Source organism: Cynoglossus semilaevis, chromosome 14 (genome assembly GCF_000523025.1).
Source record: "Cynoglossus semilaevis isolate Cse_v1.0 chromosome 14, Cse_v1.0, whole genome shotgun sequence".
In the NCBI taxonomy this organism is placed as follows: Eukaryota; Metazoa; Chordata; class Actinopteri; order Pleuronectiformes; family Cynoglossidae; genus Cynoglossus; species Cynoglossus semilaevis.
In genome coordinates this window covers 9,156,398-9,184,094 of record NC_024320.1, presented here as the reverse complement: position 1 = coordinate 9,184,094, position 27,697 = coordinate 9,156,398, and the positions used below count along the sequence as shown (strand labels likewise).

General features: G+C 41.1%; 1 protein-coding gene across 1 annotated transcript in view; it reads right to left on the bottom strand.

Annotated features, from left to right (window-relative positions):
- LOC103389485 (leucine-rich repeat transmembrane neuronal protein 4) overlaps positions 1 to 27,697 on the bottom strand; it is a 61,373-nt gene that overhangs the window by 26,409 nt on the left and 7,267 nt on the right. The window contains exon 2 of the mRNA XM_008324903.3: positions 25,424 to 26,985. Within this exon, the coding sequence (XP_008323125.1) occupies positions 25,424 to 26,985 (1,562 nt within the window). The remainder of the gene's footprint in view (positions 1 to 25,423; positions 26,986 to 27,697) is intronic.

The following is a 27,697-nucleotide window of genomic DNA, read 5'->3' as shown; positions in this document are numbered from 1 at the left end:
GACTGAATGAGGCCAGTTTTTTATAAAGGCCTACTTTGTTTGTGCTGCAATGAAAAAACAAACAAACTGTGGTTTGAATTAAAAAAAAAAAGATGTGAAATGAATGGGAGATTAGCTCAGACTCTGACAGAGAAGCTACAGAAACCCAGGACTGACGTCCTCACCCGTTCATCACATTCATCCTCACCCCTTTACTGCTCCTCTCCCTACATCGTTCGTCTTTCTCTCTCGGCCTTTTGTTCTTTTCTCTCCCCCTTGTTTTCTTCCTCACTTTATCTCCGTCCTGGATCTCCCCCCTCTGGTTCTGGCCTCAGCGTCCAGACCTCCACAGGGGAGCAGTTATCGATCGGCCTGAGTCAGCGTTCTACACTTTAATTCATTAAACCCCTGCTGGCAAAGCCCTCTGGGTAATTCCAATAATGTGAGCGAGGAGGCGGAGCCTCTGGAGGTTCAGCGGAACGCGTGCAGAAACAACTGGAGGAATGTAGGAAAATCAAACTGATAAAGATTCATCTGCAGTTTGTGGGGATGATTAAAGAACACGATGATGGCTGATCTTCTGACACCAACAGGGGGCAGATATGGAGATGTGTGTTTATGCATAGATAGAGATAAAGAGGACCAAACAGCCCGGGTCTTAAAAAAGACAGTGTAGGAGAAAAAAGGTTCTGGAACTGAGTTCAGATGTGAGTGTGATGTGAAGGAACCAGAGAAAGCGCCGCCATTAATCAGAGAGGATTTATCTTCAGCGCCGACGTTTCATCTTCTTCTCTGTGTGAGTGGAATCACAGTCAGTGGGGTAAATCTGAGGAGGAATATAAAAACTGAATGTGTGAAATCACATTTCACACATGTCAACTTTAAAGGTCAACATGTTAACACACTAACGTGATTCACACGGGCTGATCCTGACCAGCAGGCATGAAAATACACTGACATCAACGTGTCGCTACATTAATGAGGTGATTTGTAAATATATATATATATATATATTATTAGAACGACGGAGTCTGAACTTTAGAAGATTTGATTGGATAGAAGATTCAGTCTAGTTTAGACAGAAAAAGATAGGATAGGCAGGAAACTTTCAAATAAAGAAAGCTAATAAAACCGACATCTTTTAGAAGACTTGATCCTTAAATCTATTAAAAATCTTCTAAAAATTAAATTGTTATGTCTTACTCTGGGTTTGGTTGTGGGCTGTGTGAGTATCAGTTAAAAATCGATAGAAATGTGTGAAAATTAGCGTCGGTTGAAACAAAAAAAAAAATGAATCCAGTCCTGTCAGTGGTCATACCATGACAATACACGCTGTAGTACAGTAGGTGGCAGTATGCGCCTGAAGGTTGGTTGGTTGTTTCATATACATCACAGTTGCAAATAATTGAATGAATTGGGTGGGGAGGGCTCCACTATTTTCACAAAGACGTAACAAAATCAGCCATCATCAGGATGTAGGAATCTGGTCGTTCTGATTGGCTCACCGCAGCTCTGATCATCAATCTGACACCAACGATTGTCTTTGCTTGAGTTCAGGGAAAAGCCCAGGTTAGTGACTCGTTCAACACATCAGGAGTGTATCTGTGATTCAAGATTTTCAAAAACCAAACCTTTCTTTGTGTTCTGGTCAAACAGAGATGAGTCAGAGAGATGTTGTTGTTGTCACACTGATGTGTATCATTACACACACCACAACTGATCATCAGCTGTACTCTGACAACACCAGTGTATAAGCAATTCACACACCCCACACACATTCTAGTGTGTGTGTGTGTGTGTGTGTGTGTGTGTGTGCAGCAGCAGGATGAAGCTGTGTTATTCACCAGTCCTTATTAGAATGCCAGTCTGCTTTAACAAAGTTACAGAAGCCACATGCTGCTGTCCTTGATTTTTTTTTCATTACCCTCCAAAAACCACCTCCACACACAGACACACACACACACACACACACACACACACACTGACATATTCACCAGTCAGTTTCACCTCAGGCCAGGACCTGATGAAGTCCGTTGTTTTCGCTCTCCATGTTAGTGTGTGTGTGTGTGTGTGTGTGTGTGCGTGCAACAAAGCAGAATGCATTTGTAAATAATTCAAATAAAAAAAAATAATGACCCACTTCAGGACAACAACCACCTTGAGACTGAGCCACTGAGGAAATGTTGTGGAATTAAACACACACTCTGTAGATTTACATTAATTCTTTTAGCTTCAGTTCGGGGAAAAAAATAGTCAACTAAAAGAACCTGCTCAAGAAAGGAAACAATGTGAGGAAACAAATGAAAATAAAAGCTGGGAAATGTTTTTTTTATAAGAAGTCATTAGAATTTAGATTTGTTTCTGCAGAAACTCGTATCTTTTCTCTGGAACGGGCACCGGTTTTCCCAAGGCACCAGACAGTTTTGGGGGGAAAAGATGTGGCTGAAATACAGAATGTGTGAAGGTTCAGTCTGAAGAGGAACGAGCTGCGAGTCGGAGCAGAAACCTCCTGAATGAGCTGCGTGTTGATGATGATTAAAAAGAAGGGCCGCTATCGGGAATGTTTGCTCTGCATTCCCAACTCCCAGGAATGTTGACTTACATCAAATGTTTTTTTTTAATTTTGAGCTCATTCGCTCGTTTATTTTAATTATTCATTTAGATGCAATTGACCCCAGACGTGACTTGAATTTAATTTAAATCACTTTGAAATGTACAAACAAAACCGCTTCTGACAGAATATCTTAGGATTTTCAATGAATGAAAGTATTTACTAATTACAATGTGGAAGTAAGTACTAGTCTATACTCACACAATTTAAACTTAAAAATAAAAGTAAAATAGACAAATTATTAAGAATTTAATTAATTAAGATTTAAAGGAGACTGACAACATCACTGTTCATCTTCATCGTGTTTTATTTAATTATTTTCAAAACTAGGAGAGACACAAGGTATTTGTCGGAAACACTTTGCCACCCCAAGGGTACTGCACATGTATTTTCACTTCAATCATCACCATAGGATGCTCTATATTTTTATTCATATGTAAGCTGAAGGCCCGTGGCCCGATTTGTGGGCCACCACATCATTGTTTGTGGCCCACCAAAGCTTATTATGCGTATGATTTTCTTAGAAATAATTAAAAATAAAAAGTCTATACTAATACTTTTTGTTTTTAGGTGGTTGACACACAACAAATTCCACTTTAAATCAAGTGTTTGTTTACATTTACAACAGACTGCTGTAATGTTAGCTCCATCATCCTTTCATAATGGGTTTATAATAATTTCACAGTCATGATAGTTGGATGTATAATTCTAATCTAATCCAGTGGTGAGGCAGCCGGAGATCCCAATCCCTGTCCTGTGATCACGGGAGTGTCACCTTCACACACACTGAGGAACGTCTTCAAATTCAAAGACTTTTAATTTGCCATTGCGTTAGAACTAGAGATGAAAGCTGCAGGATTTGTCAGAAGAGAAGATTCAAAGGAAAAGGCCACACACACTTCACATTTGATTTTTTTTCTCCGTGAAAATGCATTTAAAAGAAAATCAAAATTGTCTCCTTTCTTCTTTCTACATTTTGAATACTCTTAGAAAATTTCTCTTTTTCACACAGAGGAAAACCGACACGCTGCTGATGTTTTGTTTTCTACCCTGCAGCTTTTTTCTTCTGAGGAAATGCTTTCTGTGAAAAATAAGGTCACGGATGAAAATGACAAAAGCTGAGGTTTAACTAAAAGCTGCTTCTTGTCTTTCCCTGTTTTCAGATTTTTTTTCCCTGGAAGTCGCCTGTTGTCTTGTTGGTTACATGTCTGTAGTGACTGTTAGATATATAACAGATCCTATTTAAGTGTGTGGATGGATGACATGCATCGAGAGAGTGAACAAGGTGCAACGACGTGCAACCGCACAAAGCAGCACGAGAGTTATAATTAACAACTGGCCTAGTAAATCTGCCCGGCAGGACGCCGGCTCCTCCAACCACCATCTGACTGTGGAGGGGTTTCAACTACGTACTGCTGCTGCCACTGCAGAGGATTGGAACCCTCTACTCTGAGTCTACTGCATTTCAGTGAACACAAACACACACTGCTGTGGGTCGTTTTGAACATCAGCTCTGATTCTGCGGATCTTTTCACTCCTGATATACTGCAGCGGCTGCTACGCCGTGACGTGACCTTTGTCTTCGACAAACGTCCACTGGACGCAGCGCTGCAGTGATGGTAGAAGCTGAAGATGATTTCCACTGGGTTCACATTGTGTTGGTAAAATAAAGAATTTTTCCAAGTTCAAGGTTCTCATGTTTACATGAACCAAGTGTTAGTTTATTTCTCTATCAATATATGAAATGTTGGCAGTGCGCTCTTCCTTCTACAGTCCTGGTACAGACACTAGTGCTAACATTAGCTACAACAGTCCTGGTACGGACAAACTGTGTACACAGCCCACCATTAAGCAGATGACAGGGTTCAGAGCCAAAATCAATCACTGAATATAACAGCTGTAATTATACTGACAGTTTGTATTTATTTGTGAATGTACTGTAGTAGACAAATGGAAATTGTACAGACAAATAAAGATGGAAAATAAACATTTTTGATCCGCCTCTGCTTATTGTGTCAATATTCTTCCCCGTTGTTGGAAGGTTTACACAGATTTGAGGAAGAGATGAATGGAAAGGGTGAAAGACGGGTGGAGTCGAGGAGAGGGAGTGTGGGGTTATAAGTCAGAGCTGCTGCTCTCTGGGCTCTGAGGTCTGTAAATTACACTCCGATGTGGACAGATTGTCAATGACAAGGCCTGAGTCAGAGGGGAAGAGGGGGAGGAACGGGAAAAGATTGAAAGAGAGAGAGTTGGAAAGAGAACGGTGAAAGAGTAGAAGGGAGGCAGGGAGAGTCAGAGAGAGAGAGAAAAAAAGAGTGACTGAGATGCTGCAGATCCATCCATCCATCCATCTATCCATCCATCATTCCCATGTTCTGTCTGTCTCTGCTTTTCTCCTGTCAACACCTGGTCCTGACATTTCATCCAAACGCCACATACGAGGTCACCATCACCCTGGCTCCTCCCTCTTTTATTGATTTCATACCAGGATGTTTTCTCTTGGGATCGTCGCCGAATCATCTGCAGCTAAAGTTTAAAAACAAACCACACTCTCTGTCTGCAGACTCTACACCACAGCATCACGGCGTCTGTGCAGAATCCATTAAAAACACAACTACCTGTGTGTTTAGTTGGAAGAAATGTCACCTTGTTTTTTCGCCTGTGGCTGAATCAATAAAATGATGATTAAGATAATGTGAATCTGCTGCAAATAAAGTGGAAAAATATTTGGAAATAAAATCATTTTAATTAGGTGTTTAATAAAATCTCTGCATGCACGCACCCCCCCCCACACTCCTCCATTTTAAGAATTAACTACTACAACTAACTCCACTGCTGTTGATCGACTGTTATCAACCGTGTGAAAAAAGTCCAACATTTAGGTGAGGAGAAGCTGGGGACTCAGGTCGTCCATCTGGTTGACACACCGTGTAGGAATGGATGAGCCTATCACGTGTCACAACAGAGCGGGTAAATTCATTTGAGAATCTGAAACTTCAACGGCCGTCTGCGTGACAGACAATTAACTCCTCAGTCTCACCTGCTTAGCTCTCTCTCTATCCCCTGCTCATCCCAGCAACTGTCAATCACTGTAAGAAAAGCTGTCAATCAAAGAACGACTGGACAGAGAGAGAGAAAAAAATCCCATAATACCCCACCAAGGCTGAGCAGCGAGTGAAAGATCAGAGATCTGGTCTGAGGCAGTCGACCCTGTGGATCCTCCCACCTTCTTCCCAAACACTGCTGGTTTCCACGGCTCTGTGAAAGGAGGCAGCTCCTGCTGTGTCCCACAGAGCTGCTCCACCACCATCCTGGTAAAGACCACCAAAGACCCACACCGCACCTTAAGATGTCCCACATGGACCACTAACAAACTAGTGACTGTGGCTCAGCAACACTTCTTGTTTTTAGTTTTAAAGAAACTGTTTGTGTTTGTGATGCTTTGATACTGAGCACTGGTGACAAAAATATGTGTTGTTTGACTCCCAGGGGTTGGTTTTTTGTTTAGTTCCAGTTACTTCCTGTTCTGTTTTCTTTAGTCTCTCCATCAGCTGCTCCACCCTCTACCATGTGTGGCCACACCTCTGTCCTCTGCCTGTCACTGCCTACTGTTGTGTTTCCCTCCACGGTGATTACATAACCATCCTCACCTGTGTCTTGTTAGCTCCGCCCCCTCCTCTGTATAAATACCACTCACTTCCACTCGCTGAGCTGTTGTGCTGTGACTGTCGTGTGTTAGAGGAGGTTGTTGTGTAGTTTTTATTGGACAGAGAATTTTTTTTTGTTTGTTTTTTTTACTGATGTGTGATCACAGACTTGTTGGTCTTACTGCCAGTGTTTGAAGGCAAAGTTCAACTCCCTAAAACTGGATGTGATTCCCTCGTTTAGTGAAACCAAATTCCCAACCAAACTCTGACCAAGCTTTGATGTAATTCCCTGTAACACCAGGGAGCCACCTTTCCCACTACATTTAGATGTGAGTTTTCTTTTTCTGTTTTTGGTTGGTTCTAGGTAATTTTATTTATATTACTAAATTCAAAAATCTCTAGCCCTGTGGTACTGACTCCGACAGACTACTGTTCAAAGTTTAAATGGAATTGAAGCCCGTGAGCCTGCACCTGGTCCCTCAAACCTTTAGCCCTCTGGTTGAGAGATGACTATGAACACAACATTGTAGAAAACAGTTTCGCTCCACATTTGTGTGCACACTTGCCCCTCACCTAATGTTGGTTTAGGTTCCGAATTGATTAACAAAAGCTACAATGTTATGCTGATGACATAACACACAACGTGTATGTGTCAGCAAAATGAACACTACAATGTTATGCTGATGACATGACAACGTGTATGTGTCAGCAAAATGAACAGACACTCAATCCACTGGAAACTTCTAGAAGAACTGATGGACTAGTTCTCCATTAGCCATCGAGTTCCAACTTCCATGGTCTTGGTTCAGAGTGAATATTTTGACATTGGATTGACTGCAGTTTGCTCTAAGAATGACCATGGATTTTGTGACACAAATAGAAGTGACCTTTACTGTGGAAAATGTATGGTTCCTAATGTTTGTAGAACAGAGAGACTATTGACTCTTTAAAATCACATGACCTAGGTTTAATGAATGAAAACTGAATCGGCCTGGAGATCAAGAATTGTTTAGTCTGTGAAGCTGAAATAACCGTCAAGAAATGTCAATATTTACACTTGGATAATTACCATTTAACTGCTTGTTTCAACACCTCAGTTTATGGGCTGCACCTGAACTGGGCACCATTTGCCCGTCAGACCCAGTGACCTGTCCCGTCTTCAATGCAACAGCTGCAACAGCGACATTTTAAATTCCTGGATTCTTGCGTTTCTCTTCCTCCTAACAGACCTGTTTGATTTCCTCTTTAATTGGTTTTCTGTGTGCAAAGGATTTGGACTGTAAACTGTTCTCTAATTAACTCTTATGTCATGATGTTCTAGACTATAGCAAGTTTTTTTCTTTTTTTTTTCTTCCTAGAAATAAATCTAGCAAAACCTAAAAGTCAGTCGGAGATGAGAGTTTCCAACAGGCTGAGGAGACAAAGGACACATAAAACACTATGCCTGAGGAAACCTGTTTCCCCCTGAGAGATAGTGGCTCCTATACTGTTACCCAGAATCCACCAGGGAACTAAAATGCGACTGTGGCCATAAGTGATTCATGGACCAGCTCTGGGAGCAGCTGATGATGTAAGGAACGTTGCATGATGTAGAAAAATGAAGCTTGAAGAGATGCTTTGGTTGTTTCTTAGTCCAAACAGTTTTGTTATCCGCTTGTCTTCTCTTAGGAAAAAATACTTTTTTTTTTTTAATTTGGAGGTGTCAGTTTTTCTAAGTACACAGACAGATTCTGCCTGTAGCAGCCATGTTGCTTGAACGTTCTCCGGTGCCTAGAGTGGAGATGTTTTATCAAACCTTCAGAATTTACCAGGGGGCTCGTTAGATGCACATCAAACTTGAGGCTGTCATAACAGAGCTGTGTACATCTCCGCAGCGCTCCTGGGCCTCGGGCCTCCACTGCTCACCTCACACCTCGCTAATGGCCATCGGTGGTCATTATGGTCCACCAATGACTCACAGGCTGCTTGTGCAGGCAGCCCGCAGGTCTCCAGAGGCCCACACTCTGGGTTTCTCTTCAGCAGCAGCAGCTTCTGTGTTTTTTTTTTCTTTTCTGCTGCTGCTGTCGCTGAGGTTTATTTTTGCCTCTTCCCTCCTTCAAACACTGACCCACTGCAATGCCAACACTCATGCAAAGTGTTGTTTACCTGCAGTGAGGTGAGATTCATGCACAAACACATGTCAGATATGGAGGGTATGATGGAGGATTCTTCCACACTGTGTCTCCCTGTGGAAAAGCTTCTCTACATTCTGCTCTTTATCAGTTCTTTGGTTGGTTCTGCAACTTAATAACCAAAGTGATCAATATGTGCTAAAAATATACCGCATATCAACTATGGACACTAGGAAGAGCTACATTTAAGACGACTACTATAAATTCTCCTGCACCACTTGCTCACACATGACGAACTAACAAAAAATAAGTAGTGTTATAAAGTACACTCCGAAGAACAGTCCGAAGGCATGTCCGGTATTTTTTTTTAACGATTCCAATATCAACCGATAGCGGGTGGTGGTTAAGAAAATTAAGTGCTGCTCACTAAGATGATGGGTTACAGCAGTGTTTCTCAATCATTTCCTGCCATGCCCTCTAGGGGAATTGAAATACTATTGATCACCTGATATTTATTTATTTATCTGTACAAACCACTCTGAGTTGCTGGCACCACCATTCTGCATACAATCCCCTGATTGTCAAAATAGATTAATAAAATGAGCTCCTATGCTGCCATCTAGTGACTTTCACTTTCATATGCAGCCGTTTTTCCCCAAAACAATTTTTAGGGCACAAATCATTTGGCGCAGCCCAGGCACTGCGTTATAGGGTTTTCAGGAAAAACCAATATGGAGTCCTACAGATATTACATAATTATGCTAATATCAAGCAGATAACATCGGTCGGCCAATATTTTCAGACATCCCTAATATATATGTATGTTTTTTTTATGTATCGTTTTGACATACAGCATGTGTAATATTTTTTTGCAATATTTAGATCTAAAACACGGTAACATGGTAAATCTCCTGCTAACTATCATCTGCTCCTCCGGTGTGTCTCTGACGGTCGGGAGGATCAGGTCTCTGTGTCTTTAAACCCCCTGTTGTTTCCATCACAGAATAAAACCTGTTTGATGATCAAATGTGAAGGAAAACTCACGGTCATTAGATTTAATCTGTACACAAATGTTTGTGACCCGCTGAACGTCTGCAGTCACTCATCTCGTCTTCACTGTGTTCGTGTCACAGGTCAGTTTTTATTGGCTGTTTTGCCACGAGATGACGACAGATTTCTCCTCCGCTCCACTACTGAGCGGCGGCTAACAGTGGGATTTTACTAACTCCAAAAAATCCAGCAGCCTCCCTGTTGCTTCAGTAATTACACCCCCCATCAGGGCAGCGAGAGAAGAGGAAGATCAACAAGACCACATGAATCCTCCGTCACAGCCTGACCGGTTTGGACGGATTAATGTGAACCTGGACAAAGACTGTCCTGAAATGCATGTAACCAGACAGGGTTGATGCATAACTCCAGTTGGTCCTAGCAAATGTGTCCAACATTTCTTAGATTTTTAGCTGTCTGGGTGGAAAACACCAGAGATCCTGGAACCAGTAACCAGGATGTCAAATTAAATCTGTCAGACTCTCCTTTACTGGCACGGAATTGGGCAGACGAGGGTTTGGGCATGCTTCAGTTTCAGAACCACTGTGAGGATTTAAAAAGCCGTAGTGAAACTGTCAGCGGCGTCTGAGGAGGAGCAGAATGATGAGGTCGTAGCTGGACAACAGCATCTACCAGGATCTGAAATCTCCATCAACACAGAACTTCCAGTTAAGTTCAGGTCTGACCAGAATGTGGACGTGATTCTTTACCCTTCAGGTCAGAACAGTTATATTTTGACAAACAGAGAAGAAAATGAGACGTAAACAAATGGTAATCTTCATCAGTCAGTGCCAAGAAGCCAGAGAGAAGAAAAACCTCCTGTTGTTTTTTTTCATTGATAAATGGCTGCAGCAAGAGAGAGAGGGGGGAGGGGGAGAGAGAGCGGGAGAGAGTGGGCACGATGCCTCGCTCTATCATCCAAACAACAGTATCTCTCTGAGGGAGGCCTTCCGCCTCCAGACCAGCCCTGCTGGCTTTAGTTCTGCTCCGTTCTGCCAAGCCTTGAAGGCAGGAGCAGCCAAACACAGAATTATCCACTGCTCCACTGCTCTCGCTCTTTTCTTTCCTCCTTCAGTGGAACGGAGCCACTGACAGGCAGATGGGCAGATGGAGATGGACAGTTTTTCTCAGGACCACAGTTAATTGGGAGAGACTGGAAAAGGACTTGGCACTGTTGAATGATCAGAACATGATAGGAAAATCAATACACACTTCCAGTGGATTTGCATCATGGCTAAGTGACGGAGCAGGGGCTGGCTGTGTCTCTGTGGGGAGTCACGCAGAGTTTGGTCGGTGCTTTAACCTTCAGCCTGGAGCTGAGTCTGCCAAGGAGCATCATTACTGACTGAAGTGAACAGGTTTGACTGTGTGATGTTGTCCGAGCCCGTCAGTGTGGGAACTGATCAACCTGTCAGTCAGCTCTGAAGGCGTACGTCGTTATAAGGCGGATGAGGAAGGTGTGTTTTCATTGTAAAGAAATGAAGCCAATAAAATTCTTTAAGCCAGGCCCTGCAGAAAATCATTCAAATTAGAGCAGTCAAAATACTGGGTACAGTTAATTAATTTGTCATATTAAACAGATAAAGATTTTATACTGCACTGTATATCCCATAATTTCATCCACCCACTTATCATTGCTCTAATACAGTTTCCCCAACAATTTTTGAGCTGTGTCATATATTTTATATTAGAAATATTTCATGGCACGGCACCAAACAAAAATGCAACAAAAAGGTCTTAGATTTAATTTTCATTCCTATTTCAAACTCTTAAGTCATTGAGAAAAATGCATTATTTTTTATTTGGGCTGAACATGACATGACTTGACTCACAATATACTTACCCAGTGTGATATCTGTGCCTGTTTAGTTGAACACAACACTTGCAGGAATTGAAGAAAGTATGTTTTTACTGTTGCATGAACACACAAAGAATTAGTCACAGTAAATAAATAAAACTTTTTTAAGTACTTTATGGAACTTTAATGGGATTTTCATTGAGTATGGACAGGTTTTAGTTTTAACCACCTCTTAACACTTCAAATCTAAATATTTTATACTATTCTGCTGTAATTACTGCACAGTTTCATTGAACACAGTAATTTCTGCCTCACCTTGTAAAAGTGAAGCGTGTTTGCTGTTGACTTAGAGAATCAAGGGTTCACATTGTTTCCAACAGCAGCATCATCTCTGGAATTTCAACAACATTCATGACTCAACATCACTGATTATGATTCATAGTTTCACAGTAGTGAATGAAAGAATAAGAAATGGGATATTTTACAATGCAGCCCTTTTTCACGTTTCTCCTAACAGCAACTGGATAGGTGTGAAAAAAGTATGACAAAAAAAAGTATTTACTTGCCTCAGCATAAATATATCTTTGTTTATGCCTGCAGTGTTTAAATATGTGTTCCTTTTTTTTTCTAATAAATTCACACGTTATTTCAGATCTAAAACAACTGTGTGACCAAAAGCATTTTTTAAGTTTCAAACATTTGTGAGCAGTAACATTCACTGTGTATGAATGTTTTACTCACAATTTATATGGACTTAATTATTTTACAGTTATTTTAAAAATGAACACATATGTTCACTAAGTCTGTAAATGGGTGTCTAAGGAAAAGATGGTTAAAATCAAATAATGAAAAAATGAAAACTATAGATTAAAATGTTTTTAATATTAATGTGCTTCATCATCCCTCTCATCATCACCATATTCACCAGGATCATCCTCATCATCTTTTTTATTGTCATCATCATCAACAGTAACTCCACATCAGCAGGAGGAGAAGGCACAGGAGAAGGCCAGCTCTGTAATACCCTACTGCTTTTAAAATGAGCCACTGTAGGACATAATGTCAATGAAATGTTTTAAAATCACTCTACCTACAGGGGGCAACCTTTGTCCCTGCAGGGGACAGATTGATTTTATCATTTTGACACTGGTCTGTCGCAGAAATGCTTTTTTTTCCCTGCCAGTCTGTGGGTGAGACTTCATAAAAACAGGCCTGGACAAACAAACGGCGACAAGGTGTTTGTTGTACCAAGATGTGATATTGAGAATGCCTGACCTCTGACCTGCAGGCAACACTGCAGACAATCTATGGTTACTGTGTGAAAAAAAAGACTTTAGACTGAGATTTGACGCCAAGTGTGAATACAAATCGTCATCTACTATCTCGTGACAAAAAAAATCAAGTGATGTGATGGCAGAGAATGATCTCTTCTCTGGTTTTCACTTCACAATCACACCATCATAGCAGAAGAAGAAACACGAGCCTCACTAACTTCATTGTATAAACACACACCAAGAAATGTGTCACCTGTATGAAACCCAGGCCGAGCGACTTTGGTCCCTGGTCATTATGCAACAGTCAGGCAGGATTTGAACCAGCTCTCCTTTGCTAACAAGCCCAGCTAATAAGAACCCTCAATTACCCACAAGCCATTTTTGTTTTACATTTAAAACAAAAACGTAAACCAAAAACTTTTCAGCATTTCAACATCAAGCAAGCTGAAGCCCGGTTACCTGCGAGTGAATCTGACAAAATGATTGAAACATTTATTCAAAATCTCAATTCGGGATTAGCAGTCAATCCCGCTGCACAAATACAGAGATTAATGCAGAGGCAGCAGGAAATGTATTTATCGGCCAGACGTAGAACATTTGCACTCACACTAGTCATAGAATCTGAACTTTAGGGGGCAAACATGCCTTAACACATCTTTACATTTTAACCACATTTTGAGTCTGACGCCTTTTTGTCTTCGAGACTGATCTTTTGCAATGAATGAAAAAAAGAGTATTTGCCACTCTGCGATTACTATGATTAGTGCTGTGTTAAGGTTGCCAACCATCCATTGAAAAACAGAATCTTCTGTGTGTCCCGTTAAGCTGAAAGGGGGCGCACTTTGGCCCGCATTACCGTGAAAATCAAAAATAGCCTGTATATTGTTAATGGAATTATCGAATAACAGGGAACTTTGTATGAAACCTTATGATTACGGATACTGCTGTGATGATGATGTATTTTTGTGTGCGACTCACTCTCACCCTGACATTCCACTGGAAATGTGAACAAAGTAAGCGATAGGAGGAAAAAACGTGGGTCGTGGTGGACTGAATTTCTAAAGATATGCTGCCACTCCACATTGTGGAAAAGATGAGTTTCCACTGAAGAAAACGGTGGAAAACCAGTAGAAAACATTTTTCACAGATGGTTTCTGATTGGTCACTAATCACATCTTACTATTTTAAACTAGTAAAATAAAGAAGTTGGTTTGACTGATTTGTAAGTATCATTTTAGGACATTGGGTATTTGATTTAGAGTCGAAAACATGGAAGTGATGTTGTGATTGATTAAACGTATTAAACTGGTTTCATATCTGGGTAAATGTAGTTTACTGTTTGTGATTAATTATTTCTGTTTAGTTACTGTTTTTCTGTTTTGTTCTTAGTTCAGCCCATCAGTCAAATGCATTTGTTTCAAACATGTAGATACAACAGACATGTAATTACTAGTTCATTAATCACCAGTTTAAACAAACAAACACAGGACGTGTCCTTACATCCTCACCAATGCTGCAGAGATGGTTAAAGTCTGACAGCAGAGATCTGCTCAGAGGTAAAACGGTGATGGATGTCTTCTAGAATTCTGTACAGGTTGTGAAATATATTGTAAAAATTGAAATGGACCTCAATAAAATGAGAGTTCCAATCTCTCTGTATTAGATCTCATCTGAATCAGCTCTGTCCTCGTATAAAAGCCTTGCACAAACGCTGACTTCGATTTTGCTGCTGATTAAATTCTACAACAAAGAAGAAGAAAGAAAAGAACTTTCTCTAAAGACTGCTGTGATGCACAGCTTTTACATATTATTAAATATATAATATTTCTATATATTTTTATACTCAATACCTGTATATAACAATGTTAAAAAATGCCTAATACCAATGGTGTACCATCCAGGCCAGCAAAGTCTCCTTTGTTAGCTTAAACAGTACCAGAACAAGTGAATTACTTATTAATGTATTTATCATGAATATGTATAAAATAACACAGAGTATTCTGTTCTCATCATTCATTCTCGCTCTCAGTTTTTCTCTGGTGTCACTGTTTCCAGTCACTTATTACGTTTGCTTATTACTTCCAGTCAGTAATAAGCAAAAAAAAGTTCTTATAAAGAGGTATCTGTCTGACCCATCACTGTGGAGTTAAGATATTTAAAAAAAACAACAACATTAGCTTACTTCTTGGTGCACTGTCACAATATACTGATAGATCCTATACACGTATTCGACATTTGAAAAACCACTTTAGTAAATCCCAGTCAGTAAGAAACCATCAAGTTGGGTCTTTAAAAACCCAGAACAAACGTAAACGTACACAGTCACACGCCCCCTGTTGGGCGGTTCTGTCAATCAGGCCTCTCTAACTGCAGAGCAGAGCAGAACAGTGACTGACTTTAAGACCTTTGCAGAGACTGATAGGATCGATAGATAAGATCGGTGTCACATAGAGAACTTGGTGCAAAATTACAAAATCGGTGCTGATCGATTGGAGCACCCCTAGCTAACAGAGTGGTTAACATCATAATCTAGGACATAAAACATCAGATGATTCTGACGTAGGACTGTGAGCCATAATGAAGGGCAAAAAGTTCCCAATAATAATAAAAGCAGCACAAATGAAAGAGAACAAAAGAATGTAGCACAATCCCATGTATGGCGTACAACTGGCGAATGTAAACAAAGCAGTCATCTGCGTACAGCGCCGTTGGAATGATGGAACAAGGTTGTCTTAATAACTTTATGGGAGATGGGGACATAACCATGAAACCTTCACTAGGTCGTTATTGTCATGTAAAGACTGGATACCCAGTGACTACTTCCTGGATGAAGACCTGATATGGAAAAGGACAGAAAGTCAGGTGATAAGATCTTCTGTTTTTTTTTCTATGAATACACACTGTGTTCAGAGACCTTTATCAGGAAACATCATTTAATTCTGACAGTCATTCTCTACCAGACTCTGATATGAGATGTGACTCCTTCCATCCTGGGAATGTTATCAACCTCCAGTGTTTTTATTCTTTTATTCTCTTCACTGGCTGCTCCAGGTTCTCCAACTGTAACTTTTGAGTTTTTCTGGACACGGGGGAATCTCTGTTGCCTCTTTTTCTGCCTCTTATCTGAACTTCTGGTGTCTGATAATTTGTAAATGTCAGCGTGGATGGGTTTTTTTTCTTCAGATGTTTAACATTAGTGACAGAATATAAACCCACTCCCAACGCAGTGTTTGATGTGGAAGCAGCAGAAGCTCGGAGTTAAAGAGAGGAAGATTGATTTCGCAGCATGTGCGGAAAACAAACGTTCCTCTCATTTGTGTTCCTCGCTTAAAGAGCTGCTTCATAAAGAGCTCCGACTCCGCAGACAAACATCAGAAAGACTTCAGCGTTGTCATGGAGACACTGCCTAACCTCAGTGTGACGCCGTCTTCTATTGCCACGACGGGTTAAATTAAAATTAATAAAAACAGGCAGCAGTTAACCATCGTCACATGAACCTGTTCACCTGCCGCAGCTCCACTTCCTATCCTGCTCCAAAAACACAAACTCTGAGAAGATGTTTATTACAAAGAGCCAACAGCTTCCTCCTGGGCTTCTGCTCTCCCAGAATGCATTGCTAATACATGTGAAAATAAAATTCTTTCTTCTTTTCTATCCACTGAATTCCAAGACATAAATGGAATAAATTCAAATGTCTGAAGACGGACCGTCGTTTCCTGCCGTTGTGCAGCTGAAACTTGAACGTGAACCAGATTATAGTTTTATTTTTACCACTGCAGGTAAAAGGGTAGGAAGTAATTTTCAACCACATCAGAGGATCGGGTAGAGTAAACTCATGTGCAACATCTGCCCTCACATCCGCCCCCAGTTGGCCAAACATCCACATGTCCTCCACCTCACCCATCAACCTCTTGCTGGATCACGGTCATGTAGACACGGTTCAGGGGTCTGCTGCGGTTCAAAATGGTCATGAGAAGGCTTCACTTCGCCGTGTTAGTACTGTGGTAGAACATTAAATATACTCTACTACAAATAGGTTTTTATTTGCAATAATACTAATGTTAATGTTTGCTGGTCGATTTTTTCCCCCTTTTTTTAACCAAGAATAAATGGTAACTGATTAACACATTGTATTGGACTGTTTATTCACACCACGAAGAGGACAAGTTTACACTTCTACATATCTACATCTATATATTCAACAGTATCCGGGATATTTAAAACAAAGGACGTGGAATGTCAAGCTCTGCCTCGAGAGTCAACAGTACCATCGCTACGTCAATTGTAAATTAATAAACGCGTGAGATCTGGTTAATGTGTCATCAAGTGCTGAGGAGAATACGATTTCAGGGAAGTTATTCTTCACAAAAACTGATTCTTGATTCTCATCCCCATTATTTGCATAACACGTTGTTCTAATCCAATATTTTTCCAAATCCAATTCTAAGTTTTGCTTGTGTTTTAACTATGTTATAGGGACTGTTTTTGTGACTCTTTTGAATGCTGCAGCCAGCCTGGGCCAGGACTCCTTTGTAAAAGACACTTTTAATCCCATTGGGGATTCTCCAGGTTAAATAAAGGCTAAATTCCATACATCGACATTGAATATGAATTAATGGCTTAAACAAATATTATTGATTTGCTTTGACTCAAAACACACTGACCTTATTTAGAGACAGAGAGAAAAATCAATGAATGGATTTTAAGTATCCACTGACCTTATTTAGAGACAGAAAGAAAAATCAATGAATGGATTTTAAGTCATAAACACAGATGGTCTAAGGTAAAAGGAAAAAAGGAAAAAAGGAACGTCTCCGGTGCGGACTGTCTCGAGCTAGAATTCTAAGTCAAATAAAAAAGTAAAGTGTTTCATTAAGAAGTTAGTCAAAGGCGTTCAGGAACCTGCAGTATCAGAGAACGTCCAGTTTCCTGTTGTTTTCTTTTCAAGGATCAATGAGTGTAATTAGCAGCAGATGCCTGATGATGTTTTCTCATCGTGTCAGAGAACATCTGCAGCTTTCGCTCTCACAGCTTGTCCTCTTCATTTATTTATTTGAGTTTTCTCTAAGAATTCTCACTCCAGACTAAATCTCTGAAGAAGTGAAAAGATAATGAAACGTTGATTTGTCTTTGTTTTCTCACATCGTTTGCTTCATCGTCCACGTGAGGCCTCGAAGGATCAACTCATTCAGCAGAATGAATGGACTGGAAGTCTAAGGAAGTGAAGACTGTTCTGCTCATGGGTGTGAAGCCTAGAGAAAGTAGGCCATGCAAATAATGCTGAAGATGCTCTGAGAAAGAGAGGGCGATGGAAAAGACGACAGGAAAGAGAACAGAGGAGATACGGTGGAGAGCAAATAGACAAAAAAAGAATTTCTCAAGTGCAGTGAATCACTAACGGTAAACTGGAGCAGAACATACACCATGCTTAGGGTATGACGGTATGGCGTAATAGTGAGGCTGTGTAGAGTACAATTGTAGAACCATCAAAGCCCTGAAAGTCTTTGAAGTAAAGGTAGGATCACAGACAGTGGCAGGGAGTCCAACAGAATTTGGACAAAAAAGAAAAAATTTGGTTAAAAAAAAGGTATCAAAGGTAGAAGTGGAATTTGTAAAAATCTTTTTAAAGCCATTTACTTTTACAGGGCAGCAGTGATTGGCTGGTCCTGGATCTTATCCTGTTCTGTGGTAAGAGTAAGAGTAAGGTTGCGAGTCCCCTGTGTTGTCCTGTTCTGTGGTAGAAGAGTAAGGTTGCGAGTCCCCTGTGTTACTGAAGACACAGACTTGGGTTTTGAACCTACGCTTTTCTCACTAATGCGAAGCTAATTATACAACACTCCAAAAACAGCATCAGACCCATACAAATGTGTAATGTTCACCAGTTATCTTCTAGATTCAACTTACTCCCAATTTACTGAGCGTAGAACCCGGACCTGTTGAGTTGAAAACAATGCTGGTTGCAGGAATTGAAGAAAGAAGTGCATTAAGAGCAAATATTTTACTTTTTGCTTTTAACTCTATCTGCTGCCACCTAGTGTAGTTATTAAGTATTTCATTGTTCTGTCTGTTAACATCATATAGACAAAGGAAGATGAATTATTGTTAGTAAATAAATAACGCACCAGTTAAGTGAAATTGGATCATTTTCCAGCTGACAATCTCCCATGGCACGCTAATGTGCCACGGCACATTGGTTGAGAATCATCGAGTTAGATTATCACCACAATCTGGTTTCAGCAGATCCAGGACCAGTGGAGCGCTAAGTGACCACCTGTATTGTTCGGTGCAGCACCTCCGTCCCTGGATAACCTGGAGCTGCTCATCTGAGCCAACGACAGCTGGACCTTTGTTTGGTCCTTAAGAGGAGCAGAGTGACAGAGCTGTGGCTGATCTGGAGTCTGTGGCAGCATCAGTGGCTTTATCAGCACGGTGCAGAAGACAGAAGGACAAACTGACGGAGCAGCAGAAACAAAAAAGGAAGAGCCAGAGAAGAGAAGGACAAGGCAGCAGCAGAAGATCATGGTTCTGTTGTCCAGAGAACGCAGACTAAAGAACAATCGGGTGTATCCACTTTTGATTGGTCCGTCATCCAACTCTGAGCTTTGGCCAGGAAACCAAATGAGGACAATTCTCAGAAAGTCATATACTCTGGAACACAGGAGAATGTCTTTTCTCCATCAGCCTGAAATCTTCTTTATTAGAAAATAAATCGTGGAAGATGAAAAAAACTTTTTTTTTTCATTGAAATGATCTCATACCAACAAAACAAATCTCCCTCGAAGTTCTTGTTGCTCTTCTTGATTTTAGTGTAAAAATATAAATACTAATTTGTTAAAAAGGAAAAGAACTTTTCAATTAATGATTAATTTCTTTTCTCTTTTTGGAAAGTCTAATTGTGGTCCCTGCCTCTCCTGAGGGAGGCTGTATTGTGACCTTAGCTTCACCCAAACCAGTGGTTCCAAAAGTGTGGGCGGGGCCCCTTCATGGTGCATGGAGTTATTGCCCAGGGGCCACAGCTGTTCACAGACTCATCATTATGGCACAGAGGGAAAAATGTACTCATTAATAATAGCATGTTCAGTTTTATGCTAATTATTATATCATATTTATTAGTGTTTTAAATAAGGTTCTCTGGAGTTTTGAAGCCTTAGATATGGAATTGTTGACATGGGGGCTGAGGTCTAAAAAACGTTTTGGGAACCACTGATCCAAAGTGTGCTGTTAAAACATGATGGGCTGATTGTATATTCGGTTAAAAATGTGCAGAGGTGAGTGAATCATTCTGGGGGAAGTGGGTAAAAATAGAACAAAAAGGAGGAGCAGGATAATAAAGGGGTGAAAGCAAAAGGAGAAGGTAGAGGTGGGAGCCGAGGAGGAGAGAGAGCGCTGAGGGAGAGCTGCTGCTCCTTCTCCCTGCACCACTTTATGATAATCTAATAAATTCTGCTCCTCTGCACAGACATTAAAAACAGTGATTGGCACTAAATCACCAAGGCTGAGTCTCTCAGGTCAGAGACGGAGACTTCACTGTCCTCAGACTCTGCATCACTGCGACTCCACCCACCACCATCTCCTGCCTCCACCTTAAAGTGTCATTTCTCAGTCCCTCATCTGTCTGCATCAAACCTTTTTTTTAACAGCCTGAATAAATTAATGCTGTTCCTCTGGGTGAGGATTTGTGCTTTACCCCTTTTTTTCTTCTTCATTTAGAGTCTGCATCGAGAAACTGTTTTCAGTTCACAGGTGACTTAAACTGCGATACAATCTAACCAGATTAAGACCACCAGTTCAATTTGTGCAGAGTGTGTTTGTGCTCTGAGCAGATTATTGTGTCACAGGTGTGAAACATACAGTGAGTGTGTTTGTTCACATAGTCTGACGTTGACTCTGCTCCAGACTCACTACACTCATCATTAATGTGAGAGAACGGAGGGAAAAACAGCAGACTGTGTGTTACTGGTCAGAAAGAAATTGTGAAAATAAAAAGTTTGTTTAAATAAAAAAAAAATAGAAAGATCTCCTCCCCCAGGACTCCCCTGTTAAGCATAATTACAAAGCATTATAATGCTGAAAGTCCTTAGCTCAGCTACACACACACACACTCACAGACACAGGCTGTTTTAATCAGCGCCAGAACAATTACTATAATCAAACTGGAGCACGTACACAGTTTGATAAACCTCTGCATGGAACAGGAAAATCCAGTTAAAGTCGAGGCAAATATAATATAAAATATTAAAAAAAGATATGAATATTTTCAATATTTTAGATGATTCCAGTTCGAGTCCCTACTGCTCCTCATGGGGTGGTTGCATTGTGATGTGGCATCACCCAAACAGGTGGTTGAGAAACCGAGGGGCAGGGCCCCCTCGGAGTGCATGCAGTTATTGTCTGGGGCGCAGCGGGCCGACAAGTTTTTAAACAAGAAAACATCAAACTGTGAATGTTTATTTAGAACACTGATCGATATTACAGTCTAAAACTGAGGGTGTTTTTGTTCTTGTCAGTGTCTTTAATCATCGGCCTTGTTCTTCTGAGAAACAAGACTAACATTCACAAAGGTCTTAGTCGTTAGCGAGCCGCACTATCTTCATGAATCGATCTGAGTTAGCGTCGGGCTGAGGATCGATTCTCAGTCTATCGTGGTCAGCTCTGTCAATACTCAACTTTTATTTCCTCCCCAATTCGATCAATGTCAGGACACGTAACATTTTACTGTGAATGATTGACACCGGGGAAATATGTGACATCTGCTACACGAAGCTTGGTGCCGACGGATAATTCACACGGATGTGAATGAGAGGATGAGACAATCTTATTTTAACAAATGGCTTTGATGCTCCTATATTAAAAAGAAAATACAGTAATTTAAGGATTTTATTGTTGTTCGTGACAACAGGAGTCAAGCAGCAGAGGGGGTGAACGTTGTCCTGCAGGTCATTAAGCAAGGTAATTAGTAAACAACAATCCCAGTTTTGACACCTTTTAAAACTTTTATAACAGAACAGTTCTAACTGAGCAGATGGATGCTGGTGAACCAGTGTGGTTGTTCAGCTCCACACTGAAAACCTGAGGTTCTACAACACAGCTTCTCGTCTAAAAATAAAAAAAAATCTTAAAAATCTCTCCTCACTTATAACAAAGAGACAGACAGCAGATCAACCAAGTTATGTCTGACCTTGAACTGGACAAGGGAGCTGGTCTTCAAAGCACAACATTCATTACATTTTTCTTATGTTTATAAAAACCTTCATAGAAATATGAAGTGTTTTTTTTAAACTGCTTTGATTGGTTCTACCTTGGACCAGACCAGTTTGTTGATGTCTTTACTGGATCAGACTGGTTTGATCGGTTCTACCTGGACTACACTGAATTGTTTTTGTCTTTAATGGACCAGACTGGTTAATGTGGGCCCAAACATGATCAGACAGATCATCTCCCAGACAGAGTTGTGTATCGGCGATGATTTTGCTTCTCTGCTGGTTGTGGGCCAACTGACTAATCTGTTCATGTGGGAGTAGTTGTTAGAGACAGTGACTTCATTGATTCACCCATGTTACTCATTGGGATTAGAAAGAGTTTCTTTGAGTTTTAGCCACAGCATTGTTAGCATCAGCATTAGCTGCTGTAAAAGCACAATTAAAAATGAAGTGAAAACATTTGGTCTACATCCAAAAAGACAATGAAGTTGTTAGAAATCATGACTGTTAATCAACAGAGGCTGAAAATTGGGATTGCAAAGATTTTTTGTTTGAGTTTTAGTCACAGCAGCAGTAACAGCAGCAGCAGCACAGCCTTGGAGGCTGTGACGGAGATGTTTGGTGTCAGTAAATAAAGCTGTTAGACAAAGTTAACAGGCCTATAAAGTCAGTTACCCACTGCAGTAAATGTAACTGGATGATGGTCCTTGTGCAGTTTAGCTGCATGTCTAATACACACTCTGTGTTATTACTGTTCCACTCACTGGTCTCTCAACAACCTGAGCCTTTTTTATCCTTTCACATTCATCTTGTGTGTGTGTTTTTTTTCTCTTTAAATTCAACCTGTCATCAAAGATGTCAGATCTGGGCAGTAGAGAACAGACAATATGTTCGTGGAAGGATGGAGCAAATGAATCCAATTAGAATGGATGAGTTCTTTGTTCAACCAGAAGGTTCAACTGTGAGATAAACAGATCAATAAAAGTCATAATGACTGCAGTGAGAAAGACGACCTGACGGAAACGGTAACAAATGACCGGAGACATATTTGTCAATTACGCTGAGGTCAGCAGTGTTTTAATTACACCTGGATTAAAAGTACAAGACCTGTGACATCAGGCAGACCACAGCGGCCGATGACAGATAATGGATCATGGTGGAGAGTAAACGACTAACACGGCGTTGGTTCATCCGCCCGCTGAATTACACAGCACATCTCTGACCTTGGCTTCAATCCCAGGCCTTCAGCTCCGATTTTTTTTTCTCTGAGCAATTAAAAAAACAAACACTGTGACCTTGGTTCAGAGAATGAGAGAGAGAGAGAAAGAGAAACCACATCTTTGTGCTCATCAATGCATCTCCCGAAGATCAAACCTCAAATTAATTTTTTTTTTTTTTTTGCCAGCAGACTCTGTGATATTCCCTGGAATTTTATGCTCAACTGGGATTCTACAGTGTGACTGTTTGAGGGTCCAAACTTTGGGATATCTAAGTTTATTGAAGCCAACAGAAGGCTCCGGGTGTGATACCGTCTAGTCCCTAAATCCCAGACTGGGTCATGATCATTGTGGTGATCCAATAAGAAGAGAAAAGTCAGGTGATTCTACCACCTAGACCAGGGGGAGTATCCAATGCTACCACTACGGTGATCCCTCCTCCTTTTAAAAGTGTGTGAATGTTCCAGCTTCAAAAAGAGGCTCCGCCTCCTGACCCAGGTGATCATCATTTATCTGATTAGTGCTGGAGAGTTAAACTTGAGAGAGAGATGACACTCATCGCCTGTGAGTTCAGTCTGACTGTTTATGTGTGATGAGTTACTGCAGTGGAAACAACAGTGATTTTTGCTTCTAAATATTTTTGTCCTATGGTTATTGTGTGGGAAAGACATTCAGAGTTTTTTTCTTCAGTTTTGTCTGTTGTTTCAATCGTCCAGGTCAAATTTATTCTTCTACCTCCTGTTTGCAGCTGCTTTTGACAAATCGGTCTGGAGTCTGCCCTTCTCCATTTTCTCGGGTTCAGCCTCACGTTCATTATTTTTGATGTTCACTGAGGCAAAAGATGTTTACTAATGTTTGAATAAGTCTGAGGCCTGAGTTTGTTTTTTTTTGTTTTTTCATATTATAATATGTTTTTAAAATTGTTTTAGAAAGATTTCGTAAGTGGCAGCATCAAGGCCCTCCTTGCTCCCGAGCTCATGCTGCTGTTTTAAAGCCCAGGGTTTGTCTGTGAGGCTGCCATCAGGTCTTAGTTTGAACTGCAGCCAAACACAGTGTGTTCGTAATATGAAGCCCACTGCTGGTCTGCAGCTGTACCGAAATCTAGAATTTTCATTTTCAAAGAAAACTTTGTAATGTTATAAAATAATATATTACTGTATGTGATAGAAAAATACACACAGACACAATGTATCCATTTTAATCTAAAAGAAACTGTAGTGCAGTGGTTATCAACTACCTTGAGTGACAGAGGTGATATTTGGCACGGTATGTTGGTCGGGGGAAAAAAAGACCAAAAATAAAAACATTTCACTGCGTCCAGCTCAGCTGTGAAATGAACATCTGTACGTTTTTGTCTAATAATTTACACGTTCACACCAATGCTGTTTAACAACATTGAAAATATAAAATAATGAACAATGCACTGAACTACAACTATGTTGTTTAAACGAAAGTCAGTTTTGAAATGAGTGACAAAAGGATCTTCTGTTTCTGTATTTTAAAAAAACTGAATGGAAGTCAGAGAGAGAGAGAGAGAGAGAGACAGAGAGACAGAGAGTCTGAACTCCGCTGTGATGGTGTTTGACTTCAGACCATCCAAGGGGTGGGAACCTGAAGGCTTAGGAAATGAGCAGGTAACCTGCCTGCAGGAGAGTCACTCCGACAGAAATAGAAAAGCATGAAGAAGATGGAGGAGCCTCCTCCTCCGCCTCCTCTACCTCCTCTTCCTCCACAGTCATCCCTCCTGAGATAACTTGCCTGAAATGCATGCCAAGGAAATGTCAAGTCGAAGCACTCGGCTGAGTCTGAGTGGGATGGAAATGTAAAAATGTGTATTTATAACCAAATATGTCCTCCACCTCTTTGGGAATAGAATTTATTACGGTGAGTCACAAGATCATCCAGGAGAAACCGGATTATTCTTAGTCTTAATTTTACCACTAACCTAGTTAATGATTTACCAAAAAGCAGTGTAAGGCTTCAAGACCAAGAATGAGGGAGTGACTTAGTCAGTAAATACAAGGAATACATGAACGTTTGACTTTGATACTGTATCTGTATCAATTATTGCATCTGGAAAAAGTGTGTGTGTGTGTGAAGTTATAGCTCTGTCAAGTGTAAAGTTTTCAGGAGGAGGTTTACAGAAGTAAATGTTGACTGACAGGAGATTTTGTTAGCGTTCACATCCACAGTCCAGCCCTGGATCTACCAGAAACTCCACCACACTATGAGAAAGCAATTCAACAGAACCCTATAGAACAAAAACTACACCGGTCTCCACCACTGAAGACAAACAAGCTTCACTGAGATGACAGATGTTCACCTTGTTTTTTCTTTTCTGCTGACAAAGTTTCATCTTAGATGAAATGTTGATTAAAGCAAAGATTGACATCAAACAGGGCCAAGAACTAACGCTCATCTGTTCCCGATGAAGCCATCAGGTTTCACCCGGAACTCTTAGCAACAGCAGGAAAGTAAATATTCAGCTCTGGTTTTTAACTTTACACAGTGACAATACCGGTGGTGGTGCTGATCATACCTCACACTCTCGGGATCCTGAGATGGTGTAGGTGCAGGGTCCAGTGCCGTTCACCAGGACATCCATGGCCTCAGAGTTGGAGGGTTTATAGTCCACATAGTACTCCTGCAGTGGCGAGCTCAAGGTTTGTTCTGTTTCTCGGGCTTTCTTGCGACGTTTTCGAGCAGCTGATGAATGCTCCTGCAGCTGCTTCACACTGCTGGGATAACGCTTCCACGACACGTAGATCACCAGCAGGATCATGGCCACCGACAGAAAAAGAGCGACACTTCCAGCTACGATCTTATGGAAAGACACAGGTTCCAGGTCGTGTTCTGGTGGAAGTGCCACAGGCGGGGTGACTGCTGAGGATGAAGAATCTCCTGCAGACCCATCTCCTCTCTTTGCAGATCCAGTAGATAGGGTCAGCAGGACTGGGTGTCCCTCAGTTTGCACTGAAACTTTGGGGTGGATTGGAGTGGGACTTCCAGTCAGCGTTTCCACAGCGCTTGTCTGACAAACCTTAAAAGCGTCAACAGCATCCATTACCTTCTCACCTTGGGCTTTCTTTGGCGAGGCACAGATCATTGTGGTTTCTTTTGCTCCTCTAAAATTCTTCAACCAGGCCACCAGGGGGCAGATGTTAGGTCCACAGTCCCAGACATTTCCAGCCAAACTGATGGTGGTCAATGAGATCCAGGCGTCCACAACCTCCTGGGACACGTTGGTCAGCTTGTTGGAATCAAGGTTGAGGGTTTGAAGATTAGGCAGGCATTGGTAAATCATAGCATCTAACTCCATCAGATCATTTCCAGACAGATCCAGTTTTTGGATGGAGGCCCAGGTCCAAGTCAAGCCCTGGTTCATGGAGCGGATCCGATTCCACTGCAGATAAAGAGCCCGCAGGTTGTAGAGACGAGGGAAGTGAGAAAAATTGATTTTGGAAAACTGGTTATGTTCCAGGTGCAGCTCCGTGAGCTTGACAAGGCCAGAGAGAGCATTTCGAGTGATACTGCGCAGCCGGTTGTATCCCAAATCCAGGAACTCCAGATTCCTGCAATCTTGAAACAGACGCATGGGGATGACCTTTAGAGAGTTTGATCGTATGTGGAGACTGAGAAGTTTCCTCAAACCCTGAAACTGTCCTGGTTGCAGCGCCTGCAGTTTGTTATAGGACAAGTCCAGATTCCGTAAATTAGGAACTGGGTGGAATGTGGTGTTGTGGAGCATTGAAATCTTGTTGGAGCTCAAGATCAACTCTTTGAGCCTGCGGACTCCCTGAAATGCCATTCCATCCACACTGGCAATGTAATTATGGTCCAGGTAGAGCCAGATGAGATGATTGAGGCCCAAAAATTGTCCGGCTCGTAGACTGGCCAAACTGTTATACCGTAACGAAAGACCTTCACAGCCTCCAGACAAGTTCTTGGGGACGTCACGGAAGGCGCTGGACTCACAGTAGACGATCTTTCCATCACAGCGACAGCTTTTAGGACATGGACGCTCACTAAGAGATGGACTCGCAGCCAACCACACCTGCATCAGGAGTTGGACCAGGAGCCAGCGATGCCGCAGAGCAGATCCTGCAGAAGGAGAAACAGATTAAGAGTTGATGTTTACAGATGTTCTACAATGGTATTCTTAGCCAAACCCTAACCCTTAGGGCATTTGTTCATCTTGTTTATTCAAAATTAAGTTTGTAGTCATACAAAATGATATGACAACCATAGATGATGTTGATCCCAAGATCCTGAGAACTTCAATCTAACAGGTCAAAGAGTCCTCGAGGAGATGACAATGTGAATTTATCAAATGTCACATTCCTTTTTAGATTTGGTCTGGTTTTAAATCACTGAACCACCACAAGAGTTCAGCAGTAATGTCTTAAACTAAAGTCTAGCGCAGCAGGATCCTCCACTACCACCACACGGCAGGAAAACATAACGTGTTAACGCACAACAACAAAAAGAGCAACTTAATGCTTTTCCTCATTTCCTGCCAGTAGGTTTAAAGTGAACGTTAAGGTAAAGTGAAAAAAGCGGGATGGGTTCTTCATATCAGCCCTTGTTCTGAGCAGAGACAGAATGGTTTCCATTAGAATCGTTCCTCTTTACAGAGCCACTAATGACGTGTCATTAGGATCCATTGATTTTCCAATCAGGAGGAAGTGGGACAGAAATCCACACTAACTACCTGGTACTTTTTTAAAAACTATTTTTGAAGGAAACAATCACAAGCTCAATCTTTTTTCATTCTTTAAGCAATGACAAGATGACATCATCAACAAATAAACAC